This window comes from Ovis aries, chromosome 8 (genome assembly GCF_016772045.2).
Source record: "Ovis aries strain OAR_USU_Benz2616 breed Rambouillet chromosome 8, ARS-UI_Ramb_v3.0, whole genome shotgun sequence".
In the NCBI taxonomy this organism is placed as follows: domain Eukaryota; kingdom Metazoa; phylum Chordata; class Mammalia; order Artiodactyla; family Bovidae; genus Ovis; species Ovis aries.
The window spans coordinates 36,539,022-36,563,356 of NC_056061.1; the positions used below are offsets into that span (position 1 = coordinate 36,539,022).

General features: G+C 36.8%; 1 protein-coding gene across 1 annotated transcript in view; it reads left to right on the forward strand.

Moving 5' to 3' along the window:
• Positions 1 to 24,335, forward strand: part of ASCC3 (activating signal cointegrator 1 complex subunit 3) — a 341,266-nt gene that overhangs the window by 170,020 nt on the left and 146,911 nt on the right. Inside the window, exon 14 of the mRNA XM_027972421.2 lies at positions 19,548 to 19,682. Within this exon, the coding sequence (XP_027828222.1) occupies positions 19,548 to 19,682 (135 nt within the window). The remainder of the gene's footprint in view (positions 1 to 19,547; positions 19,683 to 24,335) is intronic.

The window sequence follows — 24,335 nt, forward strand, 5'->3', positions numbered from 1 at the left end:
AATGCAATTCGGACTGTCATGGACATCAGTAAAGCATTTTTCTGTGTGTGATGCTATAATGTATTGAAATATTCTTTATTCTGTTTTATCAGTCTTTAGTGGATTGACCTAGGTTTAGAAATGAATTAAGTTAACACAGTTGTACTATGGGGACTAACTGAGAGCGGTGTAGTTTAGTTCAGATATTAGTCATATTTGAAAACATCTTTGACAAACCTTAAATTCAGAGTGGTTGGAGTTTTAGAACTTTATTAAATTACTTCATTATTAAATTAATTATTACAAGTAGGCTGGCTTCAACATAATGTGTCTTAAAAATTTTACTTGTATGTGTCTATATGAACACATAATATTTTAACACTTACAATGTAGACTGAAATTTTAAATGGAAGTTGAATTGTAGATATTAGAAGCTTGTAAATTACTGGGACTTCCCTGGTGGCTCAGACTGTGAAGTATCTGCCTGCAATGCAAGAGACCAGGGTCAGGAAGGGTCAGGTTTGATCCCTGGGTCAGGAAGATCCCCTGGAGAAGGAAATGCTACTCACTCCAATATTCTTGCCTGGAGAATTCCATGGAGAGGGGAGTCTGGCAGGCTACAGTCCATGAGGCTGCAGAGAGTAAATTACTAAGAATGATTCATAATTGAGATCTCTTCAAGGAGCCTGTTTGCCTTCTTAAGGTGAGAGCTACAGTGGGTAGAGGGCTAAGTATAGAAACTGCTACACATTTCTTGTAGCATATGAACCATATCTGACTTGTCAGTATTAATTCTAGGTATTGAAAAGAATGGAGATGGCTTTTAAAACTAGATCAAAGCAATGCTGTTAAATGTTCAGCAAGTATTTTTTGAATAGCCAGTGTGGGCCAGCAACTGTGCTAAACACAGAAAACAGAGGCACTCTGCGTTTGTGTTGCTTATAATCTGATGAAAGATCCAAAGGCTAATTAAATCATTGTGCATAAAATGTAAATTATAGATTTCACAATAAACTTTTACCTACTCATTTAAGCATGTTGATGATTTTCTAACTCCATCTTTCCTTTAATTCCATTGTATGTAAGAAAGAGCGTTCCCCTTCTTCCCATTTGTTCATTTCTCTGTTGACTCAGATTCTTATTTTATTCAAAAAGTTATAATCCATTATTACATTATTATAAAACGACCATATTAGCCAAATTTGGCAGTTGGGTACCCCTTCAAACTGGCTGCTTTATCCTTTTGACATGTCCACATCCCAGAATTGGAATTAATAATTTCTGATTAATCATTTCTGCAAGCAAATTTGGTGTAGAGAATGGTATTTAGAAACCAGTGAAAGTAATTTATTTCATAAATGAGTTTTTCCACTTATTTTTTTCCCCAAAATATTACCCAGAATGAAAGAGAAATTGGGGTTTTTAGGATTTTCAACATTTCACCGAAAGGAAATTCAGTTTTGAGCAGTTCCTTTCCCCTAGTAGAGTTCCTCTCATAGTTGTTATTTTTAGACTGCTCCAGCGTCCTCTAAAGGGCCATGAATTGCTGGCATGAGGTTGAGAGAGGTGTGCTGTTTGGGAGACAGAAATGAGATTTGAGTCTATCAGGTCCACTTAGGTAGCCTTTTATTTATTGTGGTTGTTGTTTTTTTAATAGCTCCTGTAAAAGAGTTTAGTGAAAGAATTACACAGCCAAAATAAGTTTTAAACCACTGTCCTATGGCATTAACTTTGCATAATTTCTACAGGGATGAGTAATTTCTGTTCTTGTGGTGATACCATCTTTCATGTATGCAGTATCAGTTTAACTTTTCATGTAGGGATGGGATTAGATCTTCCACTTTGTCATCTATATATTAGACTAAGCAAACCAGTAGTTTTTTCCTTATGGGCTTTGAAAACCAGGTGGAATACTAGTTGGATATACTGGCTGAATGCAGTGGCCTGAAAGTTTTCATATGTAGTGTCTTTTAGTCACCAGGCAGCTATGACTCTGCTATTGTTCAAATCAGGTACAAAGTATCGTATTTGCATGATAATAAGAGACCAGTAGCTGAAAATGCTATACCACACCCCTACAAACTAGGACTGACTGAACCAGAAAGTAGAGTATACTTTTCCACTGCCCTTTGATACTTAAGAAAATGTTTTTAATTATGTTAAAAACTTTATAGCAAAAGGAAAATGCATTCAAAATACTTACTATTTTAAAATTGTGTTTTAAAAACTCGTCTTTTTTTTTTTGTGGTCATAATATTTTACAGGCCATACTGAAATGTAACTTTCTTATGCCTCTAAGTGTACTGTACAATGTCCTGACACATGCTGAATTGACTGTAAAATAATACTTTTTATAGTGAGCTAAGCTAGAAATATATTTTTGCTGTTATGTTACATAAAGACACTAAGCCATCCAAGTTTGGTTTTTTGTAATTATTATATATTTTGATAACTAGTATCTTTAGGGTTTAGAAGATGTAAAATATTGTGGATTTCTTTAACCAACTATAGCAGCTCCATATAACTGAAACAGAAACTATTAAATATTAAAATGATTCCTTTAGAGAAATTGATGGAGAATATATTTCACATTCAGGGTAATACCCTAAATGTAATTCACTGATGACAACCTGAGTCTATTTATCATTAAAAAAGCTTAGATTTCTCGAAAAGAGCTATAGGTTCTCAGTGTGAGAGTTCAGAGGTAGCTCTGAACTGCCGAGTATAGATCTAATTACACAGCTTGGAGCTGTGGAACCACTTCTCTCTACCCAGATTACTGACCTTGTTTTATTTGCATATTTTGATGCATGAAGAGTAATCAATGAATTATATAGTTTTCTGATATAGATAAGACAAGTAACCCTATTTGAGGTAGTTTGTGTATGTGATAAAGTTTTTGCCACGTCTTTTAAAACTAAAAAATATGCCTGGGACTTCCCTGGTGGTCCAGTGGCTAAGACTCTGTACTCCCAGTGCTGGGGCCTCATGTTCAACCCCTGGTCAGGGAACTCGATCCCGCATACCACAACTAAGAGTTCACATGCCAGAATTAAAAGATCCTGAGTGCACGATTAAGACTCAGCACAGCCACATATATATATATATAGTAATGCAACTAGTTGTCAGGAATATCTGATGATAAATGCTAGTTATTATACTCAGGATTAATAAAACAGAATTTTAAAATTTATTTTACCCCTATTTTTAATAAGAATAATTTTACTGATGTAATCCAAATATGAATGGTTAGTCACTCAGTCATGTCCAACTCTTTGCGACCCTATAGACTGTAGCCTGCTAGGCTCCTCTGTCTATGGAATTCTCCAGGCAAGAATACTGGAGTAGGTTACCATTTCCTCCTCCAGGGGATCTTCCCAACCCAGGGGTTGAACCCACGTCTTCTATGTCTCCTGCATTGCAGGCAGATTCTTTACCTGCTGGGCCATCAGGGAAGTGTCAAATTTTCTACTGTTATAAAATATAAAAATGCTTTCTTTACTCATATCCATCAGTAAGATATTGTTTTAGTTAATGAATCTGAATAATTTGATTCATTGTAAATGTAGTTAGCTTTGATTTAGGAACTTTTTGACTTCAAAGTCAAGAATTTTTTTTTTTTTAAGATGCTCTTAGAATAGCTTATTTTATGAATTCTTTTTAAAAGCCAAATTTTAACTTTGCAATAGCATTAAAATATCAGTTGACCTTGAACAATTTGGGGGTTAGGGATGCCAACCCTCTATGCAGTCGGAAATGTACCTATACTGTGATCGGCCCTCCCCATGCCTGCTTCCTTTATGTGCATGTTTCCTCCAGATCAGCGGTTCTGCATAGGATTCAGTTAGCAATAGATGGTGTAGTTCTGTAGTATTTAATATTGAAAAAAATCTTCAAATAAATGGACCTGCCCATCTCAAACTTATGTTGTTCAGTGATCAACTGTATACACATCACTTTACAACAGTATCAAAAAACTAATAGTAACAATTTTAGTTATTAAATGTCAATGGAGCATTTGATAATAAATTTAAATAAACTATCCAGAAAAATTAATTATCCAATTGAATAATTGGAAGTTAGATTTATACCTCATATCTAATAAAAGATATCAGTGGAAGTGAATGCCAACCCAGTCCAGTATTCTTACTGGGAAATCCCATGGACAGAAGAGCCTCATGGTCTACAGTCCATGGGGTCACAAAAAACTCAGACACGACTTAGCCATTAAACAACAACCAGTGAAAGTATTAACTCAGTCTACATCCTATTATTATTTATAAACTTTTAAATTTCCATCTCTTCTCAGAAAGGAATGGAGATGCAGATGTAGAGAGTGCACTTGTGGACACATTGGGGAGGGAGTGAGTGGGAGGAATGGAGAAAGTAGCATCAACATATATCCACTATCATGTATAAAATGGATAGTTGGTGAGAAGGTGCTGTATAACATAGGGAGCACAATCCAGCAGTCTGTGGTGACCTACAGAGGTGAGGTGGTGGGGAGGGGAGGGAGGCTCAGGAAGGAGGAGATATATGTATAATTATGGCTGATCTGTGTTGTTGTATGGCAGAAACCAACACAACATTTGTAGAAGGTAAACAAAAAATAAAAGACATAACAAAAGACAAAATATCATGTCTCTGCTCAAAAATGTGCTACAAATAAGTGTTTTTTGTGAAAGCTGAGCATTTTTAACATTGGAATTTCAGTAATCACTTGTGAGTGCCGCTGGTTGGATGATAGCAGGGAGAATGGCATGGGGGATGACAAGGAGACCTCAAAATTAGTAAGATGTAAACATGCCCTCAGTCCACACCCAAAAAGGCACTATAACTTGTCAGAAAGAAAACAGACTTTGGAATATCAAATCTGAGGCTAATTCCCAGTTCTGCTCCTGAATGAGTAGCAAGTTATTAAAACTCTGAGCTTCAGTTTTCTCACCTGTAAAATACTAATAGAATTGCGTACCTAATTGTGTTGTTAATAGTAAGTTAGATAACTATGCTGGCAGCTAGTACTGGGCCTAGCACACAGTAAGCACTTAATAAATCATGTAGTATTAGTCCTGGTAATTGTAAACAATAGTGGAAAGACCTATGTACATCTCGAGATTATACAGGGCACAACCATGAACAAAGTGCCATGGAAGTGACATTTTTCTCTGGAGAGACTGGAGAAGTGTCATTTAGAACTGAGCCTTAAAGGTTTGTAGAGTTTCCCCAGGCAAAGTTGGCAGGAGAACTAGGTAAAGTAAAACATGGGTAAAGGCTTGGGAACATACTGATAACAGATGCATATGGAGGCTGTGATCAACAGGAAGGATTTAGAGAGATGACACCCCAAAGCCACTAATGAAGAAACTTGGAATGTCATGACCTTTAAGGTAAGGAATTTACTAGCTTTAAGAGAGGACCCCAATTAATTTCTAGATTACACTTCTATTTATTTTTTTTTAAAGCTTCATCTTCCTATTCATGTAATGAGTGGCAGTTTCTGTGTGTGCCATGTTCCTAGATTCCAGTAATGCATCATAGTAACCGGATACTAGCTCTGTGAGCACAGGAACACGTGTTAGGGTCATCCACTGTTAGTTACAGCCCCAGTACCTCTCATGGAAGTCTTAGAGGATCGCAGACTCATAGAGGGGCTAAATCGAGCCCCAAAATACTTTAAAATGTTTGTGCTCAGTTGCTAAGTTATGTCCAACACTCTGTGACCCTATGGTCTGTAGCCCTCCAAGCTCGTCTGTCCAAGGGATCTCCCAGGCAAGAATACTGGAGTGGGATGCCATTTCCTTCTCCAGGGGATCTTCCTGACCCAAGGATTGAACCTGTGTATCTTGCATTGGCAAGCAGATTCTTCACCACTAAGCCACCTGAGAAGTCAGTAATAAATGCTTAAGAGAGGAACATACGAATTCTTTGGATGCTCAAAAAGAATAAAGTATCACTTGTACTTGGACACATCAGGGAAATTTTTATTTTAATTTAATCATAATAGTAGCATCATCTCCCTCCATGTAGGTATGAGTTTCTTCTTTTTTTCCGTTCTTTTTTCTTTTTTTTAATTTATTTTTTAATTGAAGGATAATTGCTTTGCAGAACTTTGTTGTTTTCTGTCAAACGTCAACATGAATCAGCCCTATGTATACATATATCCCCTCCCTTTTGAACCTCCCTCCTATCTCCCTCCCCATCCCACCCCTCTAGGTTGATACAGAGCCCCTGTGTGAGTTTCCTGAGCCATACAGCAAATTCCCGTTGGCTATCTCTTTTACATATGTAATGTAAGTTTCCATGTTACTCTTTCCATACATCTCACCCTCTCCTCCCTCCTCCCCATGTCCATAAGTCTATTCTCTATGTCTGTTTCTCCACTGCTGTGCAGTAAATAAATTCTTCAGTACCATTTTTCTAGATTCCATTTATAAATACATTAGAATACGATATTTATATTTCTCTTTCTGACTCACTTCACTCTGTATAATAGGTTCTAGGTTCATCCACCTCATTAGAACTGACTCAAGTGCATTCCTCTTTATGGCTGAGTAATATTCCATTGTGTTTATATACCACAACTTCTTTATCCATTCATCTGTCGATAGACATCTAGGTTGCTTCCATGTTCTAGCTATTGTAAATAGTGCTGCAGTGAACAATGGGATACATGTCTCATTTTCAGTTTTGGTTTCCTCATGGTATATGCCTAGGAGTGGAATTTCTGGACCATATGTTGGTTTTATTCCTAGTTTTTTAAGGAATCTCCATACCATCTTATGTAGTGGCTGTATCAATTTACGTTCCCACTAACAGTGCAAGAGTGTTCCCTTTTTACCACACCCTCTCCAGCATTTATTGTTTGTAGACTTTTTGATGATGGCCATTCTGACCAATGTGAGGTGATATTTCATTGTAGTTTTGATTTGCGTTTCTCTAATAATGAGCAATGTTGAGCATCTTTTCATGTGTTTTTTAGTCATCTGTATGTCTTCTTTGGAGAAATTTTTGTTTAGGTCTTTTCCCCACTTTTTGATTGAGTTGTTTGTTTTCCTGGGATTGAATTGTGAGTTGCTTGTATATTTTGGAAATTAAACCTTTGTCAGTTGTTTCATTTGCTATTATTTTCTCCCATTCCAAGGGTTGTCTTTTTACCTTGCTTATAGTTTCCTTTGCTGTGCAAAAGCTTTTAAGTTTAATCAGGTCCCATTTGTTTACTTTTGTTTTTATTTCCATTACTCTAGGAGGTGGGTCATAGAGGATCTTGCTTTGATTTATGTCATCAACTGTTCTCCCTTTGTTTTCCTCTAAGAGTTTTATAGTTTCTGATCTTACATTTAGGTCTTTAATCCATTTTGAGTTTATCTTTGTGCGTGGTGTTCTAATTAGGAAGTATTCTAATTTTATTCTTTTACATGTAGCTGTCCAGTTTTCCCAACACCATTTATTGAAGAGGCTGCCTTTGCCCCATTGTATATTCTTGCCTCCTTTGTCAAAAATAAGATACCTGTAGGTGCACGGGTTTATTTCTGGGCTTTCTATCTTGTTCCATTGGTCTGTATTTCTGTTTTTGTACCAGTACCATACTATCTTTGTAGTATAATCTGAAGTCAGAAAGGTTGATTCCTCCAGTTCCATTCTTCTTTCTCAAGAAAGAAGACTGCTTTGGCTATTCAGGGTCTTTTGTGTTTCCATATTAGTTGTGAAGTTTTTTGCTCTAGTTTTGTGAAAAATGCCCTTGGTAATTTGATACGGATCCCATTGAATCTGTAGATTGCATTGGTAGTATAGTCATTTTCACAATATTTATTCTTCCTACCCAGGAACATGGAATATCTCTCTATCTGTTTATGTTATCTTTGACTTCTTTCATCAGGGCCTTATAATTTTCTGTGTATAGTTCTTTTGTCTCCTTAGGTAAGTTTATTCCTAGATATTTAATTTTTTTTGTTATAGTGGTGAATGGGATTGATTCCTTAATTCTCTTACTGATTTTTCATTGTTAATATATGGAAATGCAAATAATTTCTGTGTATTGATTTTGTATCCTGCAACTTTGCTAAATTTACTGATTAGTGCTAGTAACTTTCTGATACTATCTTTATAGAGTTTTCTATGTACAGTATCATGTCATCTGCAAACAGTGAGAGCTTCCTCTTTTCTATCTGGATTCCTTTTATTTCCTTTTCTTCTCTGATTGCTGTAGCTAAATCCCTTTTATAAGATCTGTCTTAAACAATCACACTGTTTCTCTGGGAACCTTCCCTAAGTATTAACACTTTCTGGTTGATCTTCACTCTTCATAAACAACATGGCCCTCCTTTTTCTTTTAATAACCCCACCCTTTTAAAATTGTCCTCTCCATTGTTCTTTCACTTTCCAAAATCATCTTTAGGTTTTTCCAATATTTTATCACCTTTTTCTTTTACACTAACTTGAGTCATATTTTTTTGTCATCATGTAATATATATTCCTTATGTAATATATATTCCTTATAAAAACACATTTTATTTTCATGATGATGGCATTCTTTTTAACTGTCCTGTTTAAAATCTTTGTGTAACATAAAAATAATTTTTAAGTACTCTGTATGGAAAAAGCAAGAGAGTTCCAGAAAAACATCTACTTCTGCTTTATTGATATCCCAAAGCCTTTGACTGTGTGGATTACAATAAAGTGTGGAAAATTCTTCAAGAGACGGGAATACCAGACCACCTGACCTGCCCCTTGAGAAACCTGTATGCAGGTCAAGAAGCAACAGTTAGAACTGGACATGGAACAAAAGACTGGAAAAGAGGTACATCAAGGCTGTATATTGTCACCCTGCTTGTTTAGCTTATGTGCAGAGTACATCATGAGAAACACTGGGCTGGAGGAAGCACAAGCTGGAATCAAGATTGCTGGGAGAAATATCAATAACCTCAGGTATGCAGATGACACCACCCTTATGGTAGAAAGCGAAGAAGAACTAAAGAGCCTCTTGATGAAAATGAAAGCGAAGAGTGAAAAACTTGGCTTAAAGCTCAACATTCAGAAAACCAAGATCATGGCATCCAGTTCTATCACTTCATGGCAAATAGATAGGGAAATAGTGGCTGACTTTATTTTGGGGGCTCCAAAATCAGTGCAGATGGTGATAGCAGCCATGAAGTTAAAAGATGCTTACTCTTTGGAAGGAAAGTTATGACCAACCTAGTTCAGCTCAGTTCAGTCACGTCTGACTCTTTGTGACCCCATGAACTGCAGCACACCAGGCCTCCCTGTCCATCACCAACTCCCGGAGTTTACCCAAACCCATGTCCATCGAGTAGGTGATGCCATCCAACCATCTCATCCTGTCATGTCCTTCTCCTCCTGTCCTCAATCTTCCCCAGCATCAGGGTCTTTTCAGTGAGTCAGCTCTTCACATCAGGTGGCCAAAGTATTGGAGTTTCAGCTTCAACATCAGTCCTTCCAGTGAACACCCAGGACTGATCTCCTTTAGGATGGACTGGTTGGATCTCCTTGCAGTCCAAGGGACTCTCAAGAGTCATCTCCAACACCATAGTTCAAAAGCATCAATTCTTTGGTGCTCAGCCTTCTTTATAGTCCAACTCTCACATCCGTACATGACCACAGGAAAAACCATAGCCTTGATGAGATGGACCTTTGTTGGCATAGTAATGTCTCTGCTTTTTATTATGCTGTCTAGGTTGGTCATAACTTTCCTTCCAAGGAGTAAACGTCTTAATTTCATGGCTGCAATCACCACCTGCAGTGATTTTGGAGCCCAGAAAAATAAAGTTAGCCACTGTGTCCACTGTTTCCCCATCTATTTGCCATGAAGTGATGGGACCAGATGCCATGATCTTAGTTTAACAGCATATTAAAAAGCAGAGACATTACCTTGCCAACAGAGGTCCGTCTAGTCAAGGCTGTGGTTTTTCCAGTGGCCATGTATGGATGTGAGAGTTGGACTGCGAAGAAAGCTGAGCACCGAAAAATCGATGCTTTTGAACTGTGGTGTTGGAGAAGACTCTTGAGAGTTCCTTGGACTGCAAGGAGATCCGACCAGTCCATTCTAAAGGAGATCAGTCCTGGGTGTTCTTTGGAAGCACTGATGCTAAAGCTGAAATTCTGGTAGTTTGGCCACCTGATGTGATGAGCTGACTCATTTGAAAAGACCCTAATGCTAGGTAAGATTGAGGGCAGGAGGAGGGAGAAGGGGACGATAGAGGATGAGATGGTTGGATGGCATCACCGACTCAATGGACATGAGTTTGGATATGCTCCAGGAGTTGGCGATGGACAGGGAGGCCTGTTGTGCTGCGGTTCATGGGGTCGCAAAGAGTCGGACATGACTGAGCGGTTGAACTGAACTGAACTGTTTTCCATGGTTTATCATTTTTTTCTGAATCTTGAATGAATTTTTCATTGTATACAGTCATAATGTAGTTATGTTTTACCTTTCCAACTATTATTTCTCATCTGTCTAATGTCCATTTCTACCTAGAGCCCGTATTCACCAAATCCATATGGATTTGTTGTCTTCTCTGTGCCTTTGACCTCTGTATATTATACTTTCCTAGGAAGTACTATTTATTTTCTTCTGCTAAAGCATGCCTCTCTTTTATTCCTAAAGCATTTCCAGGTAAACTAAAACTTTTTGATCAAAAGTACAACCACTACCCTTCTAAAAGTTCATTGTTAAATATGTGTTCTGTAAGTTTTTCTTTGATGCTGTAAATCCCTTACCAATAAAATAATCACATCAAATGTAGTACAGTAGTATATTATAAATATACCTTTACAACCTATTATTGATCATTGCTCCTTTTCAATATAATTTATATGTTTATAAAACTTAACGCTTGTTTCAGTGGGCAAGAAAAGTAATGTATATATACAGAGAAAACATTATCTTTTTATACCCCCATCGTATTTTCATTTGTGAGTTAGTTAATTTGGTGGGTGTCCATTCATATGTCTCTTTTTAAACATGCACACACACACACACACACACACACACACACCCTTTATAATATACTCCAAATAATGCTATGAAAATTGTTTTTCAATTTAATTTTTTTACATAGCACTGTATTATGGATATCTCTGTAGATATCTTTGCAGATCTGTGCGTGTGTGTGTGTGTGTACAGGAACAAAATCCAGTTCTTCTTGTGCCCCTCATTGGATTTCGAGAACCACGCTGTACTAATGAAGTCCCGTACCTTTTTGTGTGTTGATGACTATTTTCACGTTATTGCCTATGAATTTCCCAGTAGTCATAGAGAAAAATCCTGACAGATTTAAAGAAAAATATAACCATTTCCATACTAAATAAGATATCATAAACAATCAAAAGATAGAGCATAGACTAGAACAAAATATTTGCAATGTAGAAAAAAAAGACAAAGCATACTATCTTCTATATTGTAAGAGCACCTAAAAAGTAATAAGCAAAAATGCACAATAGTAAAATAGACAATATTCAAAATAGAGACATAGTTCAGTTGTCATGTATACTTGACCCAACAATTTGGCTTCTAGGAAAATATCTGCAAACATATGAAATTACTTGTATATAGAGTTGTTTATTACAGCATTACTTTAAATAAGAAAAGATTAGAAACAACGTAAATACAACAAGGATTGGTTAAATAAATTATGGTATTTCTAAGTAAAGGAATACTATTGCAAATGAAAAAATAAATGAGGAAACTTAGTATGGATGTGAAAAAGATCTTCAGATGACCAGTGTCTTCAACTGGTCAGTATTGGCAGGACTAAAATGAAAACTGATTCACAGCAATCAGAATGAAGCCTTCTTAAGTTCCATTTACTTGATATCACAGATAAGTTAATATAATCACAGCAATAAAAATGATTTTGTTGCCTGCCTGCCTGCCCTTGTGGTATATAAATCTGAAATCTATCTGCAGTGGCACTCCTCATTCAAACTATACATCATAGAAAATGATTTGGCTACTTTCTCCATTCTCCTAACGATAGTACTTACAGAATCATTTTAAATGCACAGAGGACAGGTTTAGGGGTTTGTTTTTGTTTTTGTTTTTACCTCCAATGGCTGCCATTTCCCTGAAGTCTCAAATTTTAACATTCAACTTATTGATGACTTATAAAACCAGATTGCTTGGTCCCATCCTCCTTGTTTTTGGCTCAGATGTGAGGTGATACTCTTAATTGGTAATTTTAACAAGTTTCCAGAGGATACTGTTGGTCTTGGTCTGGGGACACATTTTTAGAATCACTGTTTAGATCATTGGGGCTTGTTTCTCTTAAGGATCCTGGGTTAAGAGTGTTAGGAAGAATTGAGAGCAAAACAAATAAATGGCTATGGTGGTTAGAGTCATAACATGAACACCACGACATAAACTTCCTCACCCTCAAGCCGTATTCTTTAATCACTGCAATAGCCAATACCATATATTAGAGAATGTTATTTCTCAGCAGCATCTCCTATTAGACATCTCTCTGCCATGTTGTTGTATCTTTTTCAGTTACGTCTATTCTTAATCTTCCTTCTTAGTGGAAATGTCTAGGGAAGAGAGTTTCATTCAAGATTTTACAGTCGATCTTTGGCCTTCCTCCTGTTCTAAGATAATCTCAGGCTTAAATATTTTTGTTAATCTTTTTTTATTCCTAGTTCATCTGGCACAACACCCTTACAAGGTTGTTGAAGTGTTCTTTTTAATTATTTTCTGTGGTGTAAGATGGGGATTCCCAGGTGACTTAGCAGTAAAGAATCCGCCTGCCAGTGCTAGAGACACAGGTTCAATCCCTGGGTTGGGAAAATCTCCTGGAAGAGGAAATAGCAACCCACTCTAGTATTCTGGCCTGGAAAATTCCATGGACGGAGGAACCTGGCAGGCTATACAGTCCAAGGGGCCTCAGAGTTGGACATTACTGAGCATGCATGCACCAAGCACATGGTGTTAGATACGCATGCACTTGCGTAGAGGAGGAATAAATGTTTATATAGGTGACAATTTATACTACTCATCCACTGATCTAACCCTTTGGTCTTTGGGGGTCAAGTTAATTTTGTTAATGTTTATTACCTTTATCATGGTGTTAATACTTACCAGCTTTGACTAAGGGTCTCCAAGTTCCTATACAAAGAATTTTAGCATCTCCTTTTCACTTTCATGCATTGGAGAAGGAAATGGCAACCCACTCCAGTGTTCTTGCCTGCAAAATCCCATGGGCAGGGGAGCCTGGTGGGCTGCAGTCCATGGGGTCGCACAGAGTCAGACAGGACTGAGCGACTTCACTGTCACTTTCACTTGAACTTGTTAGAAGTGCAAATTCTTGTCTTGCCTCAGACTTAACTTATAGAAAGGGTATTGAGGGAAGGAGCGATGGTTTGTGTTTTTAACAAGCCTGCCAGGTGATTTTGATGGTTCTAAAATTTGAGCACTGTTGTCTTATTAAATGTAGTGGTTCACTTACACGATATCCTTTAATCCTTACAGTAATCCTGTGACACTGGTAACTATGTCATAGAGGAAATGAGGATCAGAGATAAAATAATTTGTTCTCAATCACACTGCTATTTAACAAACTGCAAAGTAGAATTGTCTTTTTAAGATAATATGTCCTTCTTTCCTTTGAATACACTGAAACAGTATCAGTTACTTTAGCATTTTGGTACTGTGAGTGATTGTTGTCTGAACTTTTACTTTTCATTAATTTTAGTCAGCATCTTATTTGAAGAACAGTTTCTTTAACAAGTCAAATAACAGAACCAGAACTTAGATTCACATGCTTTCTTTCCTAGTCCAGAACTGATTCCCTGGTACATTCTTAAATTAAATGGCTTTTTAAACTAAAAATAAGTATATAAAATATTTTTAATTCCATTAACCTAACAAACCCTGAGTTAAAAACATAAGCATTTCAAGAAAACAGTTAAAACTTATCAGCATTATTAACTTGAATCTACTCTTCAAATCTTATTTTAATGACACATGCCCATTTAACTGCTATTTGGTTACCAGCAGTGTTTCTAAGATTAATTTGGAGTTATTTCTGCCAAATGAAACAGTGCTGTCCTCTCTGTTAGTTATCATTTTCATATGAGCCTATTTAAATTAATTAACCAAATTAGCAAACCATAAAATCCAGTATGTTTATAGAGACCCAAAATCTTGTAATGGCTTCTGTTGAAGCCTCTAGACAGAAAATTCTTAATAAGAAAAAGAGTTTATTTTACTGAACAAGACATGATGTATTCTTTAATAAAAAGAAATTGCTACTTTAAGTTGTAACTGATATTTCTCTTGGCTGCAGTAAAAAATAATTTGCAAAATGATAAGTTGACAAGTCAGACTGAAATAATTAATGAAGATTTAGGGTCATATTTTATTTTCCCTTATGTTTTCCATATCTGTTATTTTAACAGGATTTATATAATATGGTATTTGAGTTATGGAGAATAGAAATCTTGTTGTATTCTAAAACTCTTGCCTATCTGGAAAATGACCTTGAGGCAATACTAATTATATAAAATATCTTAATAATATCTGATATTTCATATGTATAGGTAAATAAAGATAGGTTATTAGGGAATCTTTGTAGTGGTGATTTTACTTATGTTTCCTTTTGAACTCCTTTTACTTTAGAAAAAGAAAACTAAGTTGGTGGTGATCATTAACTGTTTTCACACAGTAATACAGTGGTGATCTCAATAGTTGTTAATAATTCAGGTTTTTTTTTTAGATTTTAATGCATTTTATTTATTTTATCTACATATATATATTTATTTATTTTGGTTATAGGAAAGACAGATTTTATATCTGTGTTTAGTTGATTAACAATATTGTATTAATTTCAAATTCAGTTTTTAGCCCCTACTGCTTGATATTTTCACTCAGTCGGTTTTAGGGAAGGACTGAGAAATCTATTTTAACAAGCCCCAGCAGTAATTCTGCGGAAGTGGCCCCTGGGCCTCCATGTAAGAAACTTTGAAAGAGAATCTACTTCTTCAAGCTAACACACTGAAACCACCAGGGCTAAATACTCTGTAGACTACCATAGCTTTTTCCATGCAGACTGCACCCAGCGTCTACAACCAGGAAGAGTCAATTCCTAGTGATTCTATCTTGCCATAACAGTGTGTGCTCCAGTTCGGTGCCTTGGACATGTTTCTCATAGTTTCCCTGGTGCTTTGGCCACTGTTTGGCACTCAGTAGGTGTGTGTATACATCTTGGCAAGGATGAATAAAGGAAACCAACTAGCTCCATGTTTAACATTGCTGTTATCCACACTTCATCTGTCTTTTGGATCAGTTCCCTAAATTATTTCCAGTTTTATCTCCCTCCTTAAATTGTATAAAAGGGATCATGCCTTATCCATTTTCATATGTCTCCCAACAGTATTTTACACACACATGGCCAATAAATATATATTAAGTAAAAAAAAAATATTTTGTGCTTATTTAATCCATCACACAAGATTCCCATCTCTATGAGGATAGGAACTTTGTCTCTTTTTCACAGCAGTTTTCTTAAAGCTTGGTAGTGACTGCATGCCCAGAAACGTTTAAGCAAATTAATAAAATACAAGTAATTTAAGTAAATAAAATAATAAAATATAACTTCATTCTAATTGAGATTTTCTTAAAATTTAATGTTGGGGTAATTGAGATTTTGTGCGTGGTCAAATATATTTTTATATAAAAGAAAAAATTCTGCCTTAATTACCCTTTAAAAAGAAATTCATAGTTGAAATGCCCTTAACTTTGAGAAGACAGGATGGTGGAATTTGACAGATAATAAATTGGTGAAGCTTCAGCACGGCATTATGGTTAACAGAATATTATATCTAAATTAGTATTAAACAATTTATGTCAGGAATTATGAAAATATCATAATAAACATAATGTCAGCATATCTTTGTCATCCTCTGCGGTAAAGCTGACTCCTTAGAAAGCTAGAAAGCCTGTGAAAAGCGGATTTATTTTTTGGCTTGTTTGTTTTTTGGTGGGTGTGGTTGAAAATAAGGTAATCAAAAGGTTTTCTAAGTATCCATGAAACTTACTGAAATACATTTTATTATCATTCCCTTCAGAAATATGCTTATGATCATACTTCTTTTCAAATCATGTTAGTATCAGAAAATAAGTGCAGTCAGTCAGTTCAGCCACTCAGTCACGTCCAACTATTTGCAACCCCATGGACTGCAGCACAACTGCAGCATGCCAGGCTTCCCTGTCCGTCACCAACGCCCAGAGCTTGCTCAAACTTAAGTCCATCGAGTCAGTGATGCCATCCAACCATCTCATCCTCTGTCATCCACTTGTCCTCCTGCCTTCTATCTTTCCCAGCATCTGGGTCTTTTCCAGTGAGTCAGCTCTTCGCATCAGGTGTCCAGAATATTGGAGTTGCAGCTTCAGCCTCAGTCCTTCTAATGAACATTCAGGACTGATGTCCTTTAGGATGAACTGGTTGGATCTCCTTGCAGTCCAAGGGACTCTCAAGAGTCTTCTTCAACACCACAGTTCAAAAGCATCAATTCTTCGGCTCTCAGCTTTCTTTATAGTCCAACTCTCACATCCATACATGACTACTGGAAAAACCATAGCTTTGACTAGATGGACCTTTGTTGGCAAAGTAATGTCTCTGCTTTTCAATATGCTATCTAGGTTGGTCATAGCATTTCTTCCAAGGAGCGAGCATCTTTTAGTTTCATGGCTGCAGTCACCATCTGCAGTGATTTTGGAGCCCCCCAAAATAAAATCTGTCACTGTTTCCATTGTTTCCCCCTCTATTTGCCTTGAAGTGATGGGACCGGATGCCATGATCTTACTTTTCTGAATGTTGAGTTTTAAGTCAACTTTTTCACTCTCCTCTTTGATTTTCATCTAGAGACTCTTTAGTTCTTCTTCACTTTCTGCCATAAGGGTGAAGTCATCTGCATATCTGAGGATATTGATATTTCTCCTAGCAATCTTGAGTCCAGCTTCATCCAGCCCGGCATTTCGCATTATGTACTCTGCATATAAATTAAATAAGCAGGGTAACAATATACAGCCTTGAGGTACTCCTTTCCCGATTTGGAACCTGTCTGTTCCATGTCCAGCTCTAATTGTTGCTTCTTGACCTGCATACAGATTTCTCAGAAGGCAGGTGGTCTGGGATTCCCATCTGTCTCAGAATTTTCCACAGTTTGTTGTGATCCACACAGTTAAAGGCTTTGGTGTAGTCAATAAAGCAGAAGTAGATGTTTTTGTGGATCTCTTTTGCTTTTTTGATGATCTAACAGATGTTGGCAATTTGATCTCTGGTTCTTCTGCCCTGAACTGAATCATTGAGTTAGCCAAAACGTTCATTCAGCTTTGCCATTCAGTGGTACAGAAAAACCTGAACAGACTTTTTTGCCAACCCAATATAAGGTTCAGTTCAGTTCAATTCAGTCACTCAGTCATGTCCGACTCTTTACGACCCCATGAGTTCCAGTACGCCAGGCATCCCTGTCCATCACCAACTCCCAGAGTTCACACAAACTCATGTCCACCAAGTCGGTGATGCCATCCAGCCATCTCATCCTCGGTCGTCCCCTTCTCCTCCTGCCCCTAGTCCCTCCCAGCATCAGAGTCTTTTCCAATGAGTCAACTCTTCGCATGAGGTGGCCAAAGTACTGGAGTTTCAGCCTCAACATCAATCCTTCCAGTGAATACTCAGGACTGATCTCCTTTAGAATGGACTGGTTGGATCTCCTTTCAGTCCAAGGGACTCTCAAGAGTCTTCTCCAGCACCACAGTTCAAATGCATCAATTCTTTGGCGCTCAGTTTTCTTCACAGTCCAACTCTCACATCCATACATGACCACTGGAAAAACCATAGCCTTGACTAGACGGACCTTTGTTGGCAAAGTGATGTCTTTGCTTTTCAACATGCTATCTAGTTTGGTCATAACTTTCCTTCTAAGGAGTAAGCATCTTTTAATTTCATGGCTGCAGTCACCATCTGCAGTGATTTTGGAGCCCCAAAAATAAAGTCTGACACTATTTCCACTGTTTCCTCATCTATTTGCCATGAAGTAATGGGACCAGATGCCATGATCTTCGTTTTCTGAATGTTGAGCTTTAAGCCAACTTTTTCACTCTACTCTTTCACTTTCATCAAGAGGCTCCTTAGTTCTTCTTTGCTTTCCGCCATAAGGGTGGTGTCATCTTCATATCTGAGGTTATTGATATTTCTCCTGGCAATCTTGATTCCAGCTTGTGCTTCTTCCAGCCCAACGTTTCCCATGATGTATTCTGCATAAAAGTTAAATAAGTAGAGTGACAATATCCAGCCTTGACGTACTCCTTTTCCTATTTGGAACCAGTCTGTTGTTCCATGTCCAGTTCTAACTGTGCTTCCTGCCCTGCATATAGGTTTCTCGAGAGGCAAGTCAAATGGTCTGGTATTCCCATCTATTTCAGAATTTTCCACAGTTTATTGTGATCCACACAGTCAAAGGTTACTATGGTCAATTATATGGCATGAGCTCTAGATCTGTATCATTCTGTCTCCTTTCTGGTCATATACCAGACCTCCTTCCCATTATCACTTTTGTTGAAAGTGTATGCAGGTCAAAATGATCTCTTACTCAGGTCAACTCCCATGAGCATATTAATTTTCTGACTGAAAGCAGTCTGTTACATATCCTTCTGTATATGTAGCCTGAGATAACACCAAAGTTCCAGCTTCTGGGAAAACACTGTTGACAGGAAAACATGGAGAGATACTGGAAAGAGAGGCAAGAATTAGGAATTAGTCATGGCTCTTTCAGAAGGCTGAGGTTGAACTGTGAAGGAAGGGGACAGGAGAGTGGAGACCAAAGAAGAAACATCACATAGAAGAGAAGGCAGGACCTGATAGACAGCAAATGCAGATTGCCAGTCACTCTCTGATTTTACTCTCTTTTTTGCCTTCACATTGCCTGACTACTATCCCTGAAAGGACTTTTATCCTCTTCCTCTTGACAAAGCATCCAGACACTCAACTTCCCCTAATTCAGATTTCCACTGTTACTTTGTAGAAAGGCTGCCACAACAGAAAATTCCAAATACCTCTCTAGAAGCTTTGTCTTCTCCAGCAGTCCCCTGAACTCTATTTAAATGGTTGTTCTTAGACACAGTTTCATCCAAAGAAAAGTGATCTTTATTGTTTTCAGTTTCCTTAAACATCTTAATGATACTGGCAGTTTTATTGACTAGGGACAATAAGGCTCTAGTATGTTTTTTATACCCGTAATATATGATTGTGCTAATGAATCACATCATCAGAAGAAAAATGCATACATTAAATTTCACATTTTATATAATCCATTAATTTCATTTTGACTTCTGCCTATTTTTAGGATTAATGATAAACAAAACCATAGGATTGACTTTTATTTAACTTGTCTTTATCCAAATGCAATTTGTTCTAAAATAAGCAAATGTTGACATGTTCATAAGCTAGAGGGTTATTTTGAAAAGTTAATAGTTGTTTATATACTGTGATTTCCAGACCAATATTAAGCTATTTCTTAATGAATGTGAATATTAAATCCACTGTTTTCCTTTATTTTAGGTGATGGTGTTTGTACATGCTAGAAATGCCACTGTAAGAACAGCTATGTCTCTAATAGAGAGAGCCAAGAATAATGGCCATATTTCCTACTTTTTACCTACTCAAGGACCTGAATATGGACATGCAGAAAAACAGGTAGGGAACAAATGACAAAACAGTACAAGAACTAAAATACATAATGTGCCAGATATTTTATATATGGAAGATCCATGGTCTCTAATTTCCAATAAGTTAAATTATAGAAATATCATGTTATAATTTTACTTTTTTCTTGACTTTCAAAGGATCTCAGTGCTTGATGTGTTCAGTTAGCACTTTTTTCTATGTGATTATAATTGTAATGTTTAGTTCTCTTTAAAATATAGTTAAAGTGTAAAATACAGTTAAATATTCTAAAATCTGTTAATGTCTAATGGATTCTTCTTTTAAAGATAAGTTTTTTTTAGGGTCAGCACGGACAGACGTAATTAGCATAAACAAAAGCTGTTTTTTAAAAAAACGTTTTATTTTATATTTGAGTGTAACCAATTAACACTGTACAGTAGTTTCAGGTGGACAGCAGAGGGACTCCGCCATACATACACATGTATCCGCAAGCTCCCCTCCCATTCATGCTGCCACATAACATTGAGGAGTGAAAGAGTCGTGTCTGACTCTTTGAAGCCCCATAGCCTGTAGCCCACCAGTCTCCTCTGTCCATGGGCTTTTCCAGGCAAGAATACTGGAGTGGGTAGCCATTCCCATCTCCGAGGGATTTTCCCAACCCAGGGATCAAACCCTGGCCTCCCACGTTGCAGGCAGATTCTTTGCCATGTGAGCCACCAGGGAATTCCCTGTAAATAACATAAACATAAAAGCTCTTTATGAGAGTACGAGTTTGAGACCCAAAAGATTCAGAACAACTGCCTTGCTATTCAGTATATACTCAAAGGGCCTGAAAAGTCTGGGTCCTTGTTACAAAGGCAAAGCCTTACCCACCCCCACCCCTGCCATGATATACTGCCTCCTAATCTGCATTTCTGCTTGATCTCTAGAGGATTTCTGCACATGATAGTTTGAGAAGCACATCTATAGGTTATTTGGGTATGGATAGTATTCAAAGTCCAGTACTCTTGCCTGGGAAATTCCATGGACGGAGGAGCCTGGTGGGCTGCAGTCCATGGGGTCGCACAGAGTCAGACACGACTGAGTGACTTCACTTTCACTTTTCACTTTCCTGCATCGGAGAAGGAAATGGCAACCCATGAATCCCAGGGACGGGGGAGCCTGGTGGGCTTCCGTCTATGCGGTCACACAGAGTCAGACACGACTGAAGCGACTTAGCAGCAGCAGCAGTATTCAAAGATTTACCAAAGATTTTGTTTACTCATATCAAATGATGATTTCCATAGAGTAGACAGACTACAGCCTGAGGGCCAAAGGTGGCAATTTTTGTAATTAGTTTGTTTTTTGTAATTAGTTTAATTAAAAAACAGTCAGAGCCCTTCCTTTATCTTCTATGGATGTCTTTACACATGGGGGGAGAATTGAGTACTTTCTATTGAGATTTATGGCTCACAAAACCGAAAATGCCCTTTATCCCATTTGCAGAAAATTTTGCCTTGATTTAAAGCTATACAAATAAATTTTTAATTAAAAAGAAACTGTATGCATAAAATGGTGGGAACTTCAAAATATTTTGTATGCATAAGATTGAACTGATAGTTGCTGAGCAGCTGCTACATATGCTCTGTACCTTCATACTTACTAGCTTAATAAGATGTATTTGGTTATTAGGATTGTGCTGTAAATTTTACCATTTTATATTGATCTTTTAAATTCTATCTGTGATAATCTGATACAGGTTGTTTTGAATGTCAGATTCTCTGTCACTGTAACTACAAAATTTATCCATTTTTTTCTCTTTATAAAATTTTCTATTACATACCACTTATTATGCAGCTTTGTATTCTTCCAGTTATCTATTAATTATAAATTTATGAGAGTCTTTGAAAAGTAAGGTCAGCGTTCATAAGTCTTGTTTCATTTTCTTTGGAAACACAGAGCAGCTCTATTGTGTTTAAAAGCCAAGCCTTGAGAGCCACCTTGTGGATTTCTGGTTATTTCATAGCTCTCCATTCTGAGAGTCATTGCTATTCTAAATCATACAAGTTTATTGTTTCATTGTGATAATAATATTCAGTATTTATCAAGAGTTTACTTGAGCCAGGCATTGTTTTCATTGCTCTCTATTACTTATTCAGTGGTCACAACTTATGATGTAGGTTTGTACTATTGTTACCTCTTGGTGTGACATGTATGCATAAGTAATTCAAATATAGCATTAAATAGTCTAAAGCATATAGAAATAGTTTATGTAGAGACATTTTCAAATGATATTTATTTAAGGCCACACCACCAAACATGTAATCACAGAACACTAAGCTGAAATTTAAAAAAAAAGGAGAGAAATGTAGAGTTTTCCTACAGTTAGGTAGACTTGGAAAACCCTAATCATTTTATTGGACCTTTTTTTGGATATTTTTATTATCCTTGATTTTTAACCTGACCTACTTGTTATTATTTTTTTAAACAAGGGTGGATTCCACAGAGATTTATTAATAAGTACATGTTTTCAAGGAACATTGTCCTTTTCTCCGTTATATTTTTTAATATAGTATTTGGCTGATCGTAGCTACCCTAAAATTTGTTTGCCTTTTGAAGAGAGGTTCTCACTTTAATTATCTCATTTGACAGAATGCCACTATTCTGTCTTTTAAAGATTCTCATCCCTATTTTACAAATAAGAAAACTGAGAAAAAAGAATAAATTTTCCCAGAGACTCCCGTGTAGTAAGTGGAGCTGTGATTTGAGTTAGTCTGACTCCGAAGTCTACCTTTTCACCACCCATTGCACAAACAGTGCACCCTGTTTGTTCAAAAGTGAATATATCAAACCCAACCTGTGGTTTGCTAAAGGCTTTAGAGCTTTGAGTTTGTGGTTTTGTTTTGTTTTTTTAATTAAATGGAAGAACATTTCTTAGGCCCAGCTATATCCTAAAGAAAGACTTAAAACAGTTGGCCCCTCCACCGTGGAAATTATTTTATAACAAAAGATAGTAATCTTTCTGAATATTTTCTCAAAGCTCTAGAATTTTAGTTTATTCTTCTAGTACAGGATATATGTTTGTTCCTATTCCTTGAAATGCCTTTTAAACTTGAATAGTATTAACTTTCAAGCAATCGAAGGACACTGTTACCGTGGTGGTAGGAGATATTTCTTCTCACAAATTTGAAAAATGGAAAATTAAGTATTCAAAACATGAAAATTAGAAGGTAAATTTGCTATGGTAGTACATAAAAATTTAGTCTCATGACTCCTATTGATGGAAATACAGCTCAATATCTATTGTGCCATAGCCATACGTTACGCCTAAGTGTTTAAAGTAACCATCTCAATTCCTAACTCACCAAGTATGGTTTTTAAAAAGCATTTCTTCACAGTTTTATTCAACGTACAGTCACTTTATTTGTTAAATAATAAATAAGACTCATTACGGATTCTTTTTCGTGGAATTGGAGGAGTGGTGTGTGTATATAATAAGGCTATGTCTGTACCTTAATCACAGCTGAAATTGAATCTCTTCTTCCCAGTACCAGTTCTATTTCAAGACCCCCTCATGCCAGTCCCATTTTTTATTTCAAATTCACTCCCAGCTGCAAAACCAACTGTTATTTCCAAATTGTCCGCTGAAACAGGAAAATACAGAACAGAAAATGAAGTACTCTGAGAGTAACTTAAGCTATAAAGATGGTACTTACAGTTCTCCTAGAGGAAGGGAGCATCTCAGGAATTCCAAATGAGGCCCAAAGTAAGAGGGCACATTGACAAAACTTTGGCTCTGACTTCACCTCAGAAGCCTTAAACACCTAAACTTTCTCTTCTATCAAGTGGAATAATAATGGGGTAAATAATACCTGTTCTAGTAGTTTACTGTGAGAGACAAATGGAATGATATATGAAATTATTTTGGAAACTAGCTGAAAAATGATAAAACATTACATGTCGTATTATGGTAATCTACTTCTAGAAATTTACTTTGCATATTATTGTCACCCTCTCCCACAGAGAAACTCTTCTTAAGAAATCACTATTTTCGATAAGATAGAACATACTTTAGGGAATAGCAGCAGTAGATTATGTTTATTTGTAGAAGTTATCGTTAGGGATACACACATTTTCATTGGGTAAGCGATTGTCTTTAATTATAATTTTAAGTTGAATAAATTATTCTAATTAGAATCTTCAGATTCTGTTTCACTTTCCATCTCAGTGAAATAAATTCTTTCCTTTAGGGACAAAACTTTTAACAGGCATTAAATATTTTAGTACTAAGATGGGTATTCCCACCACTCTGTACCATATTTCTCCGATTTATGGACACCAATGTGGTTCAATTTTTTACATATATTAGTGATATTAAAAGTTTTCCGTATAAGTTGATATGAGCTTCCATGGTAGCTCAGGCAGTAAAGAAATCACCTGCAGTGCAGGAGACCTGGGTCAGGAAGATCCCCTGGAGGAGGGCATGGCAACCCACTCCAGTATTCTTGCCTGGAGAATCCTGTGGACAGTGGAGCCTGGCGGGCTACAGTCCTTTGGGGTTGCAAAGAGTCAGACATGACTGAGTGACTAACACACACACGTAGATATGGTCTATCATGCAGCAAGTCTCATGAATGTAGTTATTAGGGATATCTATTAAGCAAATCAGAACACTAAGAAAAAGCCAGTAACGGTATGTACCCT